Source organism: Chiloscyllium plagiosum, chromosome 23 (genome assembly GCF_004010195.1).
Source record: "Chiloscyllium plagiosum isolate BGI_BamShark_2017 chromosome 23, ASM401019v2, whole genome shotgun sequence".
In the NCBI taxonomy this organism is placed as follows: domain Eukaryota; kingdom Metazoa; phylum Chordata; class Chondrichthyes; order Orectolobiformes; family Hemiscylliidae; genus Chiloscyllium; species Chiloscyllium plagiosum.
The window spans coordinates 27,938,674-27,953,697 of NC_057732.1; the positions used below are offsets into that span (position 1 = coordinate 27,938,674).

Consider the following 15,024-nt stretch of genomic DNA (forward strand, 5'->3'; position numbering starts at 1 on the left):
TTATTATAGAGTGGGACTTGATCTAACATTAACTCAGAGGCAAGAATGCTCACAACTAAGTGATGGCTGACTGCTTTAAAGATGATTTGGAGATGCCGGTGTTGGACTGGGGTGTACAAAGTTAAAAATCACACAACACCAGGTTATAGTCTCAACACGTTTAATTGGAAGCACTAGCTTTTGGAGCACTGCTTCCATCAGGTGCTTCCAATTAAACCTATTGACTAAAACCTGGTGTTGTGTAATTTTTTGTTTTAAAGATGATATACACAAAACGTCTCATAATTCATCACAAAACAAAGGGTGTCACCACAGTCAGAATGCAGCATACCCAGCTTATATCATTCAGAATACACATTAGAGACAAGGTATATTAATATAACCTTGGTACAATTCAGCTGTTGGACTGTCAAAAGAGACACAAGCTTTTAGTATCTTTTCTTTGGCACTGACAAATATTGATAACCATGCACAAACTGACAAGATAGATGTAAATTTTAGTATTGCAGTTGTGAAGTGGAAGTACCAATAGCCCCAAATTGGTTTCCAGCCACTTTGGGAAAATTACAGCAGTCATAACTTAAATCTCATTTCAGGGTTACATCCTCATCTATATCAACAAGGCAATGTCTATTGTACGGCACAGTAGTACACTATCAGACAGGAGTTGGGAAGTACAGACTGGGAGCAATTGTTCCACAGAAAGGGCACAGCAGACATGTGGAGACTATTTAAGGAGCAGTTGTTGTGAGTTATGCATGAATTTGTTCCTCTGAGACAGGTAACAAGGGGTAAGACTAAGGAACCTTGGATGACGAGAACAAAGGAGCCTCTCATCAAAAGGAAGGCGGCAGCTTACGTAAGGTGGAGGAAGCAAGGATCTAGCACAGCTTTAATTACAGGCTTACTAGAAAGGAGCTCAAAAATGGACTGAGGAGAGCCAGGAGGAGGCACGAAAAAGGCTTAGCAGGAAGGAGTAGGGAGAACCCAAAGGCATTTTACTCATACGTGAGGAATAAGAGAATGATCAGGGAGAAGGGCGGGCCGGTCAGGGATAGCATAGAGAACTTGTGCATGGTGTCTGAACAGATAGGGGAAGCCCTAAATGAGTTTTTTTGCTCTGATTTTCACTAAGGAAAGGGACTTGTTGTGAATGAGAACTTTGAGGAGCTGGGAAACAGGCTTGAACAGATCAAGATTGATAAAGTTGATGTGCTGGAGGTTTTGGTAAACATTAAGATTGGTAAGTCCCCAGGCTAAACCAGATTTATCCCAGGTTGCTTCAGGAAGCGAGAAAGGAGGTTGCAAAGCTGCTGGCAAAGATCTTTGCTTCCTCACTCTCCACGAGAGTCGTTGTGGAGGATTGGAGGGAGGCGAATGTTGTTTGTATTTTCAAGAAGGGGAATAGGGAAATCCCTGGCAATTACAGACCAGTCAGTCTTACGTCTGTGGTCAGCAAGGTTTTGAAAAGAATTCTGAGGGATAGGATTTATGACTATTTGGAAAACCATAGCATGATCAAAGGCTGTCAGCATGGCTTTGTGAGGGGCATGTCATGCCTTACAAATCTTATTAAGTTCTTTGAGGAGATGACAAGGCAGGTTGACAAAGGTCAAGCGATGGATGTGGTGTATATGGACTTCAGCAAGGCATTTGATAAGGTTTCCCATGGTTGGCTCATTCATAAAGTCAGGAGGAATGGGATACAGGGAGATTTGACTGTCTAGATTCAAAAGTGGTTGTAGATGGAAAGTATTCTGCCTGGAGGTCAGTGGTGAGTGGTGGGCAGGGCTCTGCTCTTTGTAGTTTTTATAAATTACTTAGATGCGGAAGTTGAGGGATGGTTTCGTAAATTTGCTAATGACACAAATGTTGGAGGTGCCGTTCTTAGTATTGAGGGCTATTGCAGGCTGTAGTGTGACATAGACAGGATGTAGGACTGGGCTGAGAAATGGCAGATGGAGTTCAACCTGGATAAATGCGAAGTGATGCACTTTGGAAGGCCGAACTTGAATGCTGAATATAGGATTAAAGACAGGATTCTTGGCAGTGTGGTGGAACAGAGGGATCTTGGTGTTCAAGTGCATAGATCCCTCAAAGTTGCCACCCAAGTGGATAGGATTGTTAAGAAAGCATATGGTGTTTTGGCTTTCATTAACAGGGGGATCGAGTTTAAGAGCTGTGAGGCTCTGCTACAACTCTGCAAGACCCTGGTGAGACCACACTTGGAATAGTGTGTCCAGTTCTGGTTGCCTTATTATAGGAAGTTATGGATGCTTTGAAAAGAGTGCAAAGAAGGTTTACCAGGATGCTGCCTGGACTGGAGGGCTTGCCTTATGAAGAGAGGTTGACTAAGCTCGGATGTTTCTCTCTGAAGAGAAGGAGGAAGATAGGTCACTTGATCGAGGTATACAAGATAATGAGAGGCACGGATAGTCAATAGCCAGAGATTTTTCCCCAGGGCAGGATTGACTGGCACGAGGGGTCATAGTTTTAAGATATTGGGAGAAAGGTAAAGAGGAGATGTCAGAGATAGGTTCTTTACACAGAGAATTGTGAATGCATGGAATGCGTTGCCAGCGATGGTGGTGGAAGCAGAGTCATTTGGGACATTTAAACAACTGGTTGACATGCACATGGACAGCAATGAATTGAGGGGTGTGTAGGTTAGGTTATTTTATTTTAGATTAGGACAATCCTTGGCACAACATCGTGGTCTGAAGGGCCTGTTCTGTGCTGTACATTTCTATGTTCTATATCCACAAGCACACTAATGTCGCACCATTGCCTCACTAACATGTTCAGTGGAGGAAGGATATTGGTGATGAATCTTAGGCAGCAATTTACCTCCTTCCATTACCAATTCAGACTGATCAGGTGCCAAATCCATGCACTGATTCATCCACTTACCCCAACTCTCTAACTCATATAACTGGTTTCATTCAGAGTCATACAGTTATACAGCACAGAAACAGACTCCCTTTGGTCCAACCAGTCCATGCCAAACATTATCCCAAACTAAACTAGTTCCACCTGCCTGTTCCTGGCCCATATCCCTCCAAACATTTCCTAGAGTCTCAACACCTGGTGTTTACACATCTCATCCTGCTTGCTTTATCTGTGTCAGAATCATTACCCATAAAAATTTGCTGTTTGTGTGTATCTGTATTCTTTTAGTAATATAAATAAAGTGAGTCAGGGACAGCAATCTACTTAAATCTATCTAAGGTCATGGAAGTACTGAAGGTGTTTTAAGTAGAAACTGCTTCAACAACCTTTGAATACCCTGTTAAACAAAGAACAATAGACCTAAATTACTATATAGTAGTTAATAATAATTTATTGCTTCACTGACTTTTACTCCTGATTACTGGTAGGCTATACTCCATTTAACTTTTTCACCATAACTTATAAATTTATAAAAAAAGGTGTCCCTTACCTGCTTGATTTGCATTTGCAAATAAGGCTTTAAAATCTTTCTTTGGAATTCTTTGTAAACTTTTGATGTAATTTTTAGCCTATAGAAAACAAAAATATAACACGATTGCTCAGGTTTCATTGAACATGAATTTTCTGGCAGCTTGTGAGCATTTAGTATACATTTCATTTCAGTCTGTTCCAAGATATATGTGAACATTGATGCCATTCTTTTCAATAGTAAGACAAACTCATTTTATAATAATTATAAACACAACGTTTTTATTGGGGAATGCAATAAACTAAACTTTACATTGCGTAGTAAGTTGTTAAACTGCTAATATGACTGATTGCACATGTTGAAAACTGGATATCATTAAGATCTTAAAAATTCCTACTTCTATTTCAATTAGGAACATGTTTTAGTTAAAATATATACATTTCTAACTATTCCATTAAAGCCAAATAAAGACATTTGCTATGTTTCAGAATCCCGAAAACTTGAACCATTATTCAAATCTGTCCAATGCTGAAATGAAAATAGCAATTTTTTGGCATTCATTCTATTTTAAAGTTCTTAATAAAGTCTCTGCTTCACTAATATAGGGTGGCACGGTGGCTCAGTAGTTAACACTGCTACCTCACAGGACCAGGGTCCCAGGTTCGATTCCAGTCTCGGGCAACTGTCTGTGTGGAGTTTGCACATTCTCCCCGTGTCTGCGTGGGTTTCCTTTGGGTGCTCCGGTTTCCTCGCACAGTCCAAAGATGTGCAGGTCAGGTGAATTGGCCATGCTAAATTGCCCACAGTGTTAGGTGCAGTAGTCAGAGGGGAAATGAGTCTGGGTGGGTTACTCTTCAGAAAGTTGGTGCGAACTGGTTGGGCCGAGGGGCCTGTTTCCACACTGTAGGGAATCTAATCTAATGTAACATGGATGTTTGAAGATACGTATGCCACATCATGCTGACTTGTGTAAAAAGAGACATTGTGTATTTGCAAATCATGTTGCTTAAATACAGCACATCCTGAAATGCTTTCCAAAGAAGTACAAATTTCCAGCTCAGCGAACAGAACCACAACAAATATTCTGCTTTTAGTGGTGTCATTTAAGGGTTTAATATTAGCCAGAATATTAATGCAAGAATCTTTTTTCAAGTAACATCAACATATCTATTTTGCCTACCAACATGAGAGGATGAGGCATCAATTTAAATGTCTTATCGAAGAGCCAGCACCTCTAAGAGTACCCCACCCCTCAATCCTACATTGCAATGTTAGCGAATGGTGAGCAACTCAAATCTTGCAGTCAAAGTTAAATTCTCTACTTTCTGACTGAATCAATACATGACCACTGAGGCAAGACTGAAACCTTTTATTAAATTAATTTAATCTCTATCCAAGACTATTTTCAAATAAGTCATTATTTTGTATGTTTTTCATCATATTTTCAACTGTGTATGTAACTCACATGAAACCCTTTAGGATTTGACTTTCTATCCTCTTTAATAGGATTTTTGAAGCATTAATGGACCATAATCTATGCATATCAGAATCAATGTAGCACCTCATAATTTATGAGTCACATTCACTTGTACGACATTTTTTGAGGAAATATAGTTTTGAGAATGCCTCTATTGATGTTGCCATAAATAAAACACAATATTTCAAATCAGTGGCATTAGTAATGATATATACTTTCAGACTGTAGCATTTCTTATTGCTTAGTTTCCATTAAGAAGTATAAGTTATAGGGAATTAATTTAGTTTCAACAACAAAGAAAAGATCCATTGGAAGCTCAGCTGTAATATAATAATTTTTTTAGCTGATTGCCATCATTTGTCGTCATGGTAACCCATCTCTGAACAGTTCTCTTGCAGCAGTTGGAAACAGCACTAACTCTAATTAGCATGCTCATAGAAAGAGTATCATAAGCGAAACAGGAAATGTATAATTAACCAATAATTGCACAAGCAATCAAATGTCAGGCAATCTGGATCTTAACAATAATCCGGTGAAATATTTTACTGGCTGTTTTCTAACATAGTTTGAAGACTGTATTGCAAACTATAATTATCAAACTAACAAAATACAGAAAGACCTGCATTTATATAGCACCTTTCATAACCACCAGTAGTCCATGTGGTAATTTTAAGGTAGTTATGTAGCCATTGTTTAATGTAGGAAATGTAGCAGCTGGTTTGAGCATAGCAATTCAGAAACAACAATATGGCTGATGTATTAAAAAATAGAAAGTGCTGTAGAAAGTCAGCAGGTCTGGGACCATCTATAGAGAGAAAAATACAGTTAACATTTCAAGTCCAATGACTCTTTGTCAGAAGTTCTGAAGAAGAGTTATTGAATTTGACACGTTATCTCTGCTTCTGTTTCTACAGATGCTGCCAGATCTGCTGCATTTCTCCAGCAACTTCTGTTTTTATTTCACATTAACAGCATCTGGTGTATTTTGCTTTTATTTTAATGTGTTTGTGGTGATGATTGAGGAGCTGGGAAAAACTCCTCTGCTCTTCTTTGAAATAGTGCCAAAAATATTTGTATCATCTATAACCATGGATAAGATGCTGGAGACTGGAAAGTGGCTAATATTGTACCTTTATTTAAGAAAGGCAGTAAGGAGGAACCTAGGAACTCTGAGCCTGATATCAGTGGGAGGTAAATTGTTGGATGAGATTCTGAAAGATAGAATTTACATGCACTTGGAGAGGCATGGACTGATTAGGGATCATTAGCATGGTTTTGTGAGAGGGAAATAGTGTCTCATAAACTTGATTGAGTTTTTTGAGAAACTAACCAAAAAGATTGATGAGGGTAGAGTGGTAAATGTTGTTTACATGGACTTTAGTAAAGCCTTTTACTAATTAGTCTACCATGCAGAAATTTGTCAAGTTAGATCACATGGGATTCTGGGTGAACTTGCCAATTGGATACAAAATTGGCTTGACGGTAGGAGATAGAGGGCGGTGGTGGAGGGTTCTTTTTCAGACTGGAGACCTGTCACCAGTGGTGTTCACAGGGATTGGTACAGGGTCCACTTTCGTTTGTCATTTATATAAATGATTTGGATGAGAATGCAAGAGGCATCGTTAGAAAGTATCTGGATGACACCAAAATTGGTGATATAGTGGTCAGCAAAGAAAGTTATCTAAGGTTATAGAGACATTGATCAATTGGGACAATGGGCTGAGGAATTGCAGATGGAGTTTAATTTGGATAAATGCGAGGTATTGCATAAAACAAACAAGGGCAGGACTTATACAATTAGTGTTGTAGAACAGAGAAACCTAGGGGTTCAGGTACATAATTCTTTGATGTTTGTGTCACATACAGACAGGATGGTTAAGAAGGTGCTGAGCAGGCTTGCCTTCATTGCTCAGATCCTTGAGTATAAGAGTCGGGACGTCATGTTGAGGTTGTACAGAATGTTTGTAAGGCCTCTTCTGGAGAACTGTGTACAATTCTGGTCACCCTGCTGCAGGAAGGATATTATTAAATTCGAATGGTTCATAAAAGATTTACCAGGATGTTGCTGGGAATGGAGGGTTTGAGTTATAGAAATAAGCTGGGAATTTTTTCACTGGAGCATAGAAGACTGAGGGGTGAACTTCCAGATGTTTATAAAATAACGAGGGGCTCAGATAAGATGAATAGCAAAGGTCTTTTCGCTAAGGTGGGGGAGTTCAAAACTAGGAGGGTATATTTTTAAGGTGAGAGGAGAAAGTTTTGAAAGCACATGAGGGGCAATTTTTTTTACACAGAATGGTTCATGTGTGGAATAAACTGCTCGAAGAAATGATGGATGCAGATACAGTTAAAAGATGTTTGGCTAAGTACATGAATAGGAAAGGTTTGGAGTGATATGGGCCAAACACCAGCAAGTCGGACCAGTTTAGTTTGGGAACAGGGTCGGCAGGGACGAGTTGGACCGAAGGGTCTGTTTCCGTGCTGTATGACTATTGGCTCTTCTACATTCACCTGAAAGGAACTTGAGGACTTGGTTTGAAAGACAATGCCTCCATAGATGCAGCACTCTCACTCAATACTGCACTACAGTGCCAGCCATGACTTTTTGCTGCTCATTTCATGGAGTGACACTTGAATCCACAGCTTCAGACATAGAGGTGAAAATGCTACAAACCCAGCCAATGCTAACATGATCCTACAATAAACTGTGCAGGAAAATGTGAAGGCACTTTAAAATTTAACCTCAGAGTGAGTGAGCCTCACTCAAAATCCATGTGCTTACAGCCTTAGAATTAAAATCAAATCAATTTTTACTAACACAATTGCTTTCCCATAACTGAGCATCAGACAAGGTTGGAAAATGAATTTGAGGTGCACAACATAAATGATCTAATTGCCAGCTTGATGGGCTGAATGGCTGACTCATGTTCCTAATATTATATGCTGGCAGAATATTTCTATAACTGCTTTTAACTGTAATTTCTGCATAAGATTTATGACATTCTAAGTTCAATCTGGCTCAGTTTAGCTTGGCCAATGTGTGGGGCTGAGAACTAGCAAAAGGATAGTATTAATCTAAAGTCACAATAATAAGGGAACCATTAAAATGTCCATTGTTACTTTGTATAGGTTTAAAATATTCTGCTTACCTCTTGACTCTGTAACTTCTGAACAAAGTCTTGTGTGGGCGTACCTGTTATTTTCATGATTTCTGTCAGTTGGTCTAAGTCTATAAACTACAAGTCAAGGATTGTGCTTGATGAACCATGTAGCTGTAGACTGTAGGGCAATAATCTGAAGTGTAATTAAATTAATTAAATACTGTAACCTGTTGTGTTGTTGTTGAATGTCACACATCAATCACATACCCAAGATATTATACCTGTGAAAAACAACTGGGAGAACAAAGTCAAAGAAAGATTTGCATTTATATAGTGCCATCCATGATGATGGCAGGGAAGTCACAAACGCCTTATAGCCGATAAAGTATTTTTGAAATGTTGGCACAAAAGGGGACAGCAGGCGAATTTATCTCTAATGTCCCCAAAACATCTGGAAAAATCCACTCACCTGGGCAACCAGACAAAGGTCAACCCAATAAACAGAATGGAAGGAAGTGGTGGTCTCCTTTGTGTTTGCTGCATTGGTCACAAAAATAGGCGAGAAGCAGCTTCTGAATGCAAGAATGGTGAGCTGTTTGGTAAGAAGGTGAGAGCAATAAGGGAGCTTTATTCCATGGGGGAGCAAAAGAGTGTTTGGAGGAAGAGACTGCATTGGGCAATGGAAGGAGACAGAGAAGGAGGAAGCTCCAGGGAGTGGGGAGAAGGAGGCTGCGATGGGGAGGGCCAGGGGAGAAGAGGGGAGTAGAAGGCTGTTGCATGTTGGGAAAGGAAGGCTGTGAAGGTGAGAATGGTTTTAAACTCAGCTAACTGGGATCAAAGAAAATTTTAATTCACTGACATAATTAATCCCTTGCAAATGAATATAGAAGCTCCAGTTTAAGGGTATTCAAGTTCAGAAGCTGCTATATGGGGAAAAATGTGATGGACTCTATTGTAATGAACGGTAAATCAACTGTTTAAACTTGAGATTGAGATCAGAGATGTACTGAGTGAAGTTGTAACTGCCTGATTAAAATATTTTAACTTTTTGCTTGTGCAATGGAAATGTATTAGCTGTGACCTTGCCATCTGTGGAAGGTTATTTTGAAGTAAAGACTTCCTTGCTGACATTTGTCTGCTATTTTGTACTAAATTCAATTCGGTGGCGTCCAGGATATTAATGTTTTCGTTGTATGTTGTGGCTTTCAGTTTAGTGGAGACTTAACAGTTCTGGAGGATATGAATGAATTATTCTAATTCCTGTTCTGTGTTAGTCCAAATACCCCATTCATCAAATCAATTCAGAAAATACTGTTACTACGTGACTGCATCATCCAATAAATGAATCAGTAAGAATGAAAAAGGAAAATTTAAATGTTGCCACTCCCCCTGAGAAGAGCCCTCAAGAAAATAATATTTGACACCTGGTAGTTACTGTTGTACTGTGGGAAATGTGGCAGCTAAGTTACACACAGCAAGCTCCCACAAACAGCACTGTGGTAACAATTACATTATCCTTTTCTTTGTGATGCTGCTTTGAGAAATAAATCTTGTCCAGGGCACCAGGACCGATCCCCAACTCTTCCTTAAGATGGCTTCAGTGTAGAAAGAATGATGCACAGTCACATTGACGCTTGGGGCTCAGTGGTTGCCTGGACACTGAAAAGGGATAACAGAAACTACAGCTGGATTTATAGCACCCTACTGGGCTTGTTTTTAGTTGTGGGGATGGTGGGATGGCAGGGGCATAGAGAATATGTTGGTTGGTACCACCTTAGCAACCTCCCCCAACAAGCAACCACTAGTTTGCCCTCAGGCCTATTGATGGCCTTAACTAGCCCATTATGACTACTTGAAGACCTGAATCCATTTCACCTTCATAAAACATTGGATAGTGACAGGCAAATGACGGTGGAAAGACAGTTCTTTTTGTATTATTTTGTTGAAAAGGCAGGAAGGGGGCACATCATTCCAGGAATACCTTATGTGCATCAGGAGCAGCCCTCACATTCCCACAGGATGTTTCCCCCTCTCTATTCCTTTGTACCTGACCTCCAAAACCAAGGCCCCATGTCTCATCACCTCCTCCCCGCTGACTGTTAGGCTCCCTGAGCCCTCCTAGTTCAAAACTCTTGACTTACCACTCTCCAGGACTCAAGCTGTCGTTTTTGCCACAGCACTACTGAAGACTGGGCTGCTAGGACTGCAGGCCAATCAGATTGACCATCTTCTCTGGAGGATGTGACGTCCTCTCATGGTGAGGCATAGTTACTTCAGTGATAATTGTGGGGCTGCCTGCACCACGTTATTGCCTCGGAGTGAGCAGAATGTGCCCCCATAAAATTCAGTTTATAACGTCTCCAGACGTTAAACAACAAATGCCAGAGATTAGAGCGGGTGGGGCAGCATCAATGGAGAGAAAGCATGCTAACATTTCAAATTACACTACTGAGTTGTATAAAGTTTCCAATTAATTACTGAGAAATTCTTTGCTATTTCTTGAGATCCATTAGCCACCTATCCCAGAGAGACTGTTGCAAAGGATACGATCAATGCCTTTAAAGAGCGGCCGGCTTGTAATCATCTCTGCCATGATGCAGCCAACAGACCAAATATCAACTGTAGACATATAAGTCACATAAGGTCATTAACAATCGTCAACTGAATTTACTTTCATGTAGTCAACGGTTTACAATACAAAAAATCTATTTTATGATTTGAGTTAAATCAATACGTAAATCTTCAATATACATGCCCATGCTTGCTTGGCTAAGTATATACTTAGAAGGCATACAAAGCAGCAAAAACTAATCGTATGCCAGAGAATTGGGAATTTTTAAGGAAGCTGCATTCAATGACTAAAAAGCTGATAAAGAAAGGGAGAAAATTCATTAGAAAGGCAAATTGATAAGAAATGTAAAAACAAACAGCAAGAACTTCAATGCATATATAAAATGTAAAGAAAGTAGCTGAAATAAATATGGGACCCTAGAGGACGTGACTGGGCTGTTACCAATGAGCAACAGGAAACGGCAGATTATTTACACCAGCATTTTGCAGTCTTCATGGTGGAGGACACTATAAATATCCCAGAAAATACAATAAAGAAAGGTGCTAATGGGAGGAAAGATCTTGTAACAGTCTCTATCACACAGGACAATGGATTTGACAAACAAAAGAGTCTAAATAAGGTAAAAACAAGGCACAGCAGGTCAGGCAGCATCCGAAGAGCAGGAAAATCGATGTTTCGGGCAAAAGCCCTTCATCAGGAATAGAGGCAGGGTGCCTGCAGAGGGGAGAGATAAATGAGAGGGGGTTGGGGGTGGGAAGAAAGTAGCATAGAGTACAATAGGTGAGTGGGGATGGGGATGGAAAAAGTCGTTAGGACGAATGCCTGCATCTAAGGATTTGAAAGGAAGTGGCTACAGAGATAGTGGAAGCATTGAAATATTCCAGACACACTGGATTCCAGGAGAGGTACAACAAATTGGAAAAATGCTAACGTGCTGACCCCGTTCAAGAAGGGAGGGTGACAGAAAGCAGGAAACTATAAGCTTAATATCTGTTATTGGGAAAATGCCAAAGTCCATTATTAAAGGAGAAATAGCAGGACATCTACATCCTTTTGAAAATGCATGGTGTTTTAGCCTCAACCACTTCCTTTGCTAATAAATTCCACAGGCTCACCACTCTCTGGGTGAAGAAATTTCTCAGTTCAGTCTTAAAAGTTTTGCCCTTTTTCTTATATTATGACCTCTGGTCTGGACTCTCTCATCATTGGGAATATCCTTCCACCACCTAACTTGCCTAGTCCCATTAGAATTTTGTAGGTTTCTATGAGATCCCCCTCATTTTTCTACAGTCCAGCAAATGTAATCCTAACCAACTCAATTTCACCTCATGTCAGTCATGCCATTTCAGAAGTCAATTTGATAAATCTTTGCTGTGCTCTGTCTCTATAGCAAGCACACCCTTACTTAGAAAAAACGACCAAAGCTGCACACAATGTTCCAGATGTGGCCTTACCAATCCCCTGTATAATTGAAGCAAGACACCCTTGTTCCTATACTCAAATCCTGTTGCCTTCTTTATTGTCTGCTGCATCTGTGTGTTGACTTTCAGCTACTGGTGCACAAGGACACCCAGATCTCATTGAACATTCCCCTCTCTCAACTTGCATTACTCAATTAACCTGCCTTCCTATTTTTGCTATAAAAGTGATAACCATATTATACATTTGCCAGCTCACTCAGCCTGTCCAAATCACACTGCAACATCTCTGCACCCTCCTCACAGTTCACCCTTCCACCCAGCTTTGTGTCATTTGCAAACATTTAGTTATTACATTTAGTTTTAGAGTTAAAGAGTCATAGAGCTGTACAACATAGAAACAGACCCTTCTGTCCAACTCGTCCATGCCGACCAGATATCCTAAATTAATCTAGTCCCATTTGCCAGCATTTGGCCCATATCCCTCGAAACCCTTCCTATTCAAGTATCCATCCAGATGGCTTTTTGATCTTTTTTTCCTAAGTTCCAAAACATCGCAATGGCTTATAAAACAGTAATTACTGCTCCAAGAATTTGAGGAAATCAGCTTCAATGCTGAAAGTACGTCAAAAAAGCAGCTCTTACAGTCACATTTTTTTCCAGTCCTCCATCTTGGATTACCCAGAATTCTTCGCTTATCATTGAGACCTAATGGCTTTGGTCCATATGCTAGCACTTTATAAAAATACCATAAGTACAGGGTGACCCCCGTAACCGTGGAATCGTTTTCTGTGGTCTCAGTTTTCCATGGTTTACCGCAGCCCAAATATATTATAGGGAACACTCTGGAACCAGGGACTGGGGGATGCCGGGAAGGTGAATTTCTCATTTAAATGAATGGGTTCGCTTCAATCTACAGTTGTGGACTTCCGTGGTGGGTCTTGGAATATATGCCCCCACAGGTACGGGGGGGGACTGCTGTATACATAATTAGGTGAGTCAATTTTTGAATAAACCAACAAGACTAAGCTGCGTACTGAAGCAACCTCTCCCGTATATAAGTTATGGGAAAGCAAAGTTATGGGCGGCACGGTGGCACAGTGGTGAGTACTGCTGCCTCACAGCGCCTGAGACCCGGGTTCAATTCCCGCCTCAGGCAACTGACTGTGTGGAGTTTGCACGTTCTCCCAGTGTCTGTGTGGGTTTCCTCCGGGTGCTCCGGTTTCCTCCCACAGTCCAAAGATGTGTAGGTCAGGTGAATTGGCCATGCTAAATTGCCCGTAGTGTGAGGTAAGGGGTAAATGTAGAGGTATGGGTGGATTGCGCTTCGGCGGGTCGGTGTGGACTTGTTGGGCCGAAGGGCCTGTTTCCACGCTGCAATCTAATCTAATCTAAAAGATCGCTCTGCTGATCAAGTTCCTTCATTTAACTGAACAAGTAGTCTCTCCCAGTGATTGATAAACCTTTTTAACTAAAAAAGCCTTTTGAAAAAAAGAACTAAAAAAAAACTAAAAAGAACTGAAAGCCACAAGTCAAAATTCTGCATTTCTAAATTATATCTATGGCAAATGCCCAAGAGCAACTGTTAGAATTCATAATTTGCACACAGCATTTTGTATGTACACATCAATTGAAAAACTCAATTATAAGACCTAAATAAATTACTGAATGTTTTTAACTTTCATTAAACGTTAATTTTTCAGTAAAGTCACCTTTAAAAATGCCATTAACTGAAGTTGAGCAGAATTAAGAATGTTTTGGCCACTAATTCTCATGATAAATGTAGCTTTTACTGGCAAATTCAGAATAATGTCATTTCAGATACATCAGAAACATAATCGTTGCAACCATAAAACTTCTTACTTGAACCAAAAGAAATATCTATAATTATGGTGTAGCTATTTCACTCAATCAGGACTAGAATACTATAGTGTTTTGATTTCATTTGAAATCAGGAGGTAAAGCAGAGTTATCAGCTGTTTATCTCCACAATTTCATGATACCTACCGATCCCTACAGTATTATTCAATCCGTATAGACAATAACACACAGCCTAGTATTACAGGACCATACTGTGAGGAGCTTTTACTTGATGAAAATATTTAAATAAATGCCTTATTCAGTACTGCAATAAAAGCTGCTTTCCAAAGTGCTTGGTCAAAAACTACAGCACAAACTCAAAAACGTGATGAAACAGTGACAGAAATAGGGAATAAACCATACACCATTTTATTGGCCTGATGAAAATAAGTTGGGTTGGGAATATTTCAGCAGGGTAGCGGGATGACAAGGTAGAAGCATTTTTAAAAAATCAATAGCAAATATTCTTGGATCCAGCAAAACAACTTATTTACTGAATGATCTTCTATTTTTTGGATCATAATTCTAGATGTAAATTATATACATTAGGAATCAGTGCCACATTCAACTTACTGTTATTACACTTTCATCTTTAAGAACACAGGAAAATGAGAGTTTATCCATTTTGAACCAAAAATAGAACAGATCAGTCTTATCAAAAGAAAGTAAAAAGCTGAGAGCAGCTAAGTCCTAAGAGAGAACAAAGTAACAGATAACTAAAATATAAGGGTGAGGTGTTTAAAATACAAGATCAAAAGGGCTAACAACAATAACCTATCTGCAGCGCTGGACTATCATAAGAAGTATGTTTCTCTTCAGCAATGTGAAGTCCTGATGAGTCCATATTTGGACAGTTTCAGGTACCATAAAATAGAAAGGATACCTAGAAATTATTGCTAAATTAATTGGTTTAGGGACAAACATTAGTAAAATAAAACCATATGGCGAAAGGACTAGTGTAGAAAGGAGGCATTCTGTTCATGAGACACTGGGCCAGGAAAGATTTGGAGATGCCGATGTTGGACTGGGGTGTACAAAGTTAAAAATCACACAACACCAGGTTATAGTCCAACAGGTTTCATTGGAAGTACACTAGCTTTCGGAGCGACGCTCCTTCATCAGGTGATTGTGGAGGGCTCGATCGTAACACAGAATTTATAGCAAAAATTTGCAATGTG

At 39.8% G+C, this 15,024-nt stretch overlaps 1 protein-coding gene across 1 annotated transcript in view; it reads right to left on the reverse strand.

Moving 5' to 3' along the window:
* Window positions 1–15,024, reverse strand: part of LOC122561715 (mitogen-activated protein kinase 12-like) — a 68,840-nt gene that overhangs the window by 4,095 nt on the left and 49,721 nt on the right. Inside the window, exons 8-10 of the mRNA XM_043713757.1 lie at window positions 10,544–10,615; window positions 8,045–8,124; window positions 3,440–3,518 (exon numbers count right to left, since the gene is read on the reverse strand). Coding sequence (XP_043569692.1) covers window positions 3,440–3,518; window positions 8,045–8,124; window positions 10,544–10,615 — 231 coding nt within the window. The remainder of the gene's footprint in view (window positions 1–3,439; window positions 3,519–8,044; window positions 8,125–10,543; window positions 10,616–15,024) is intronic.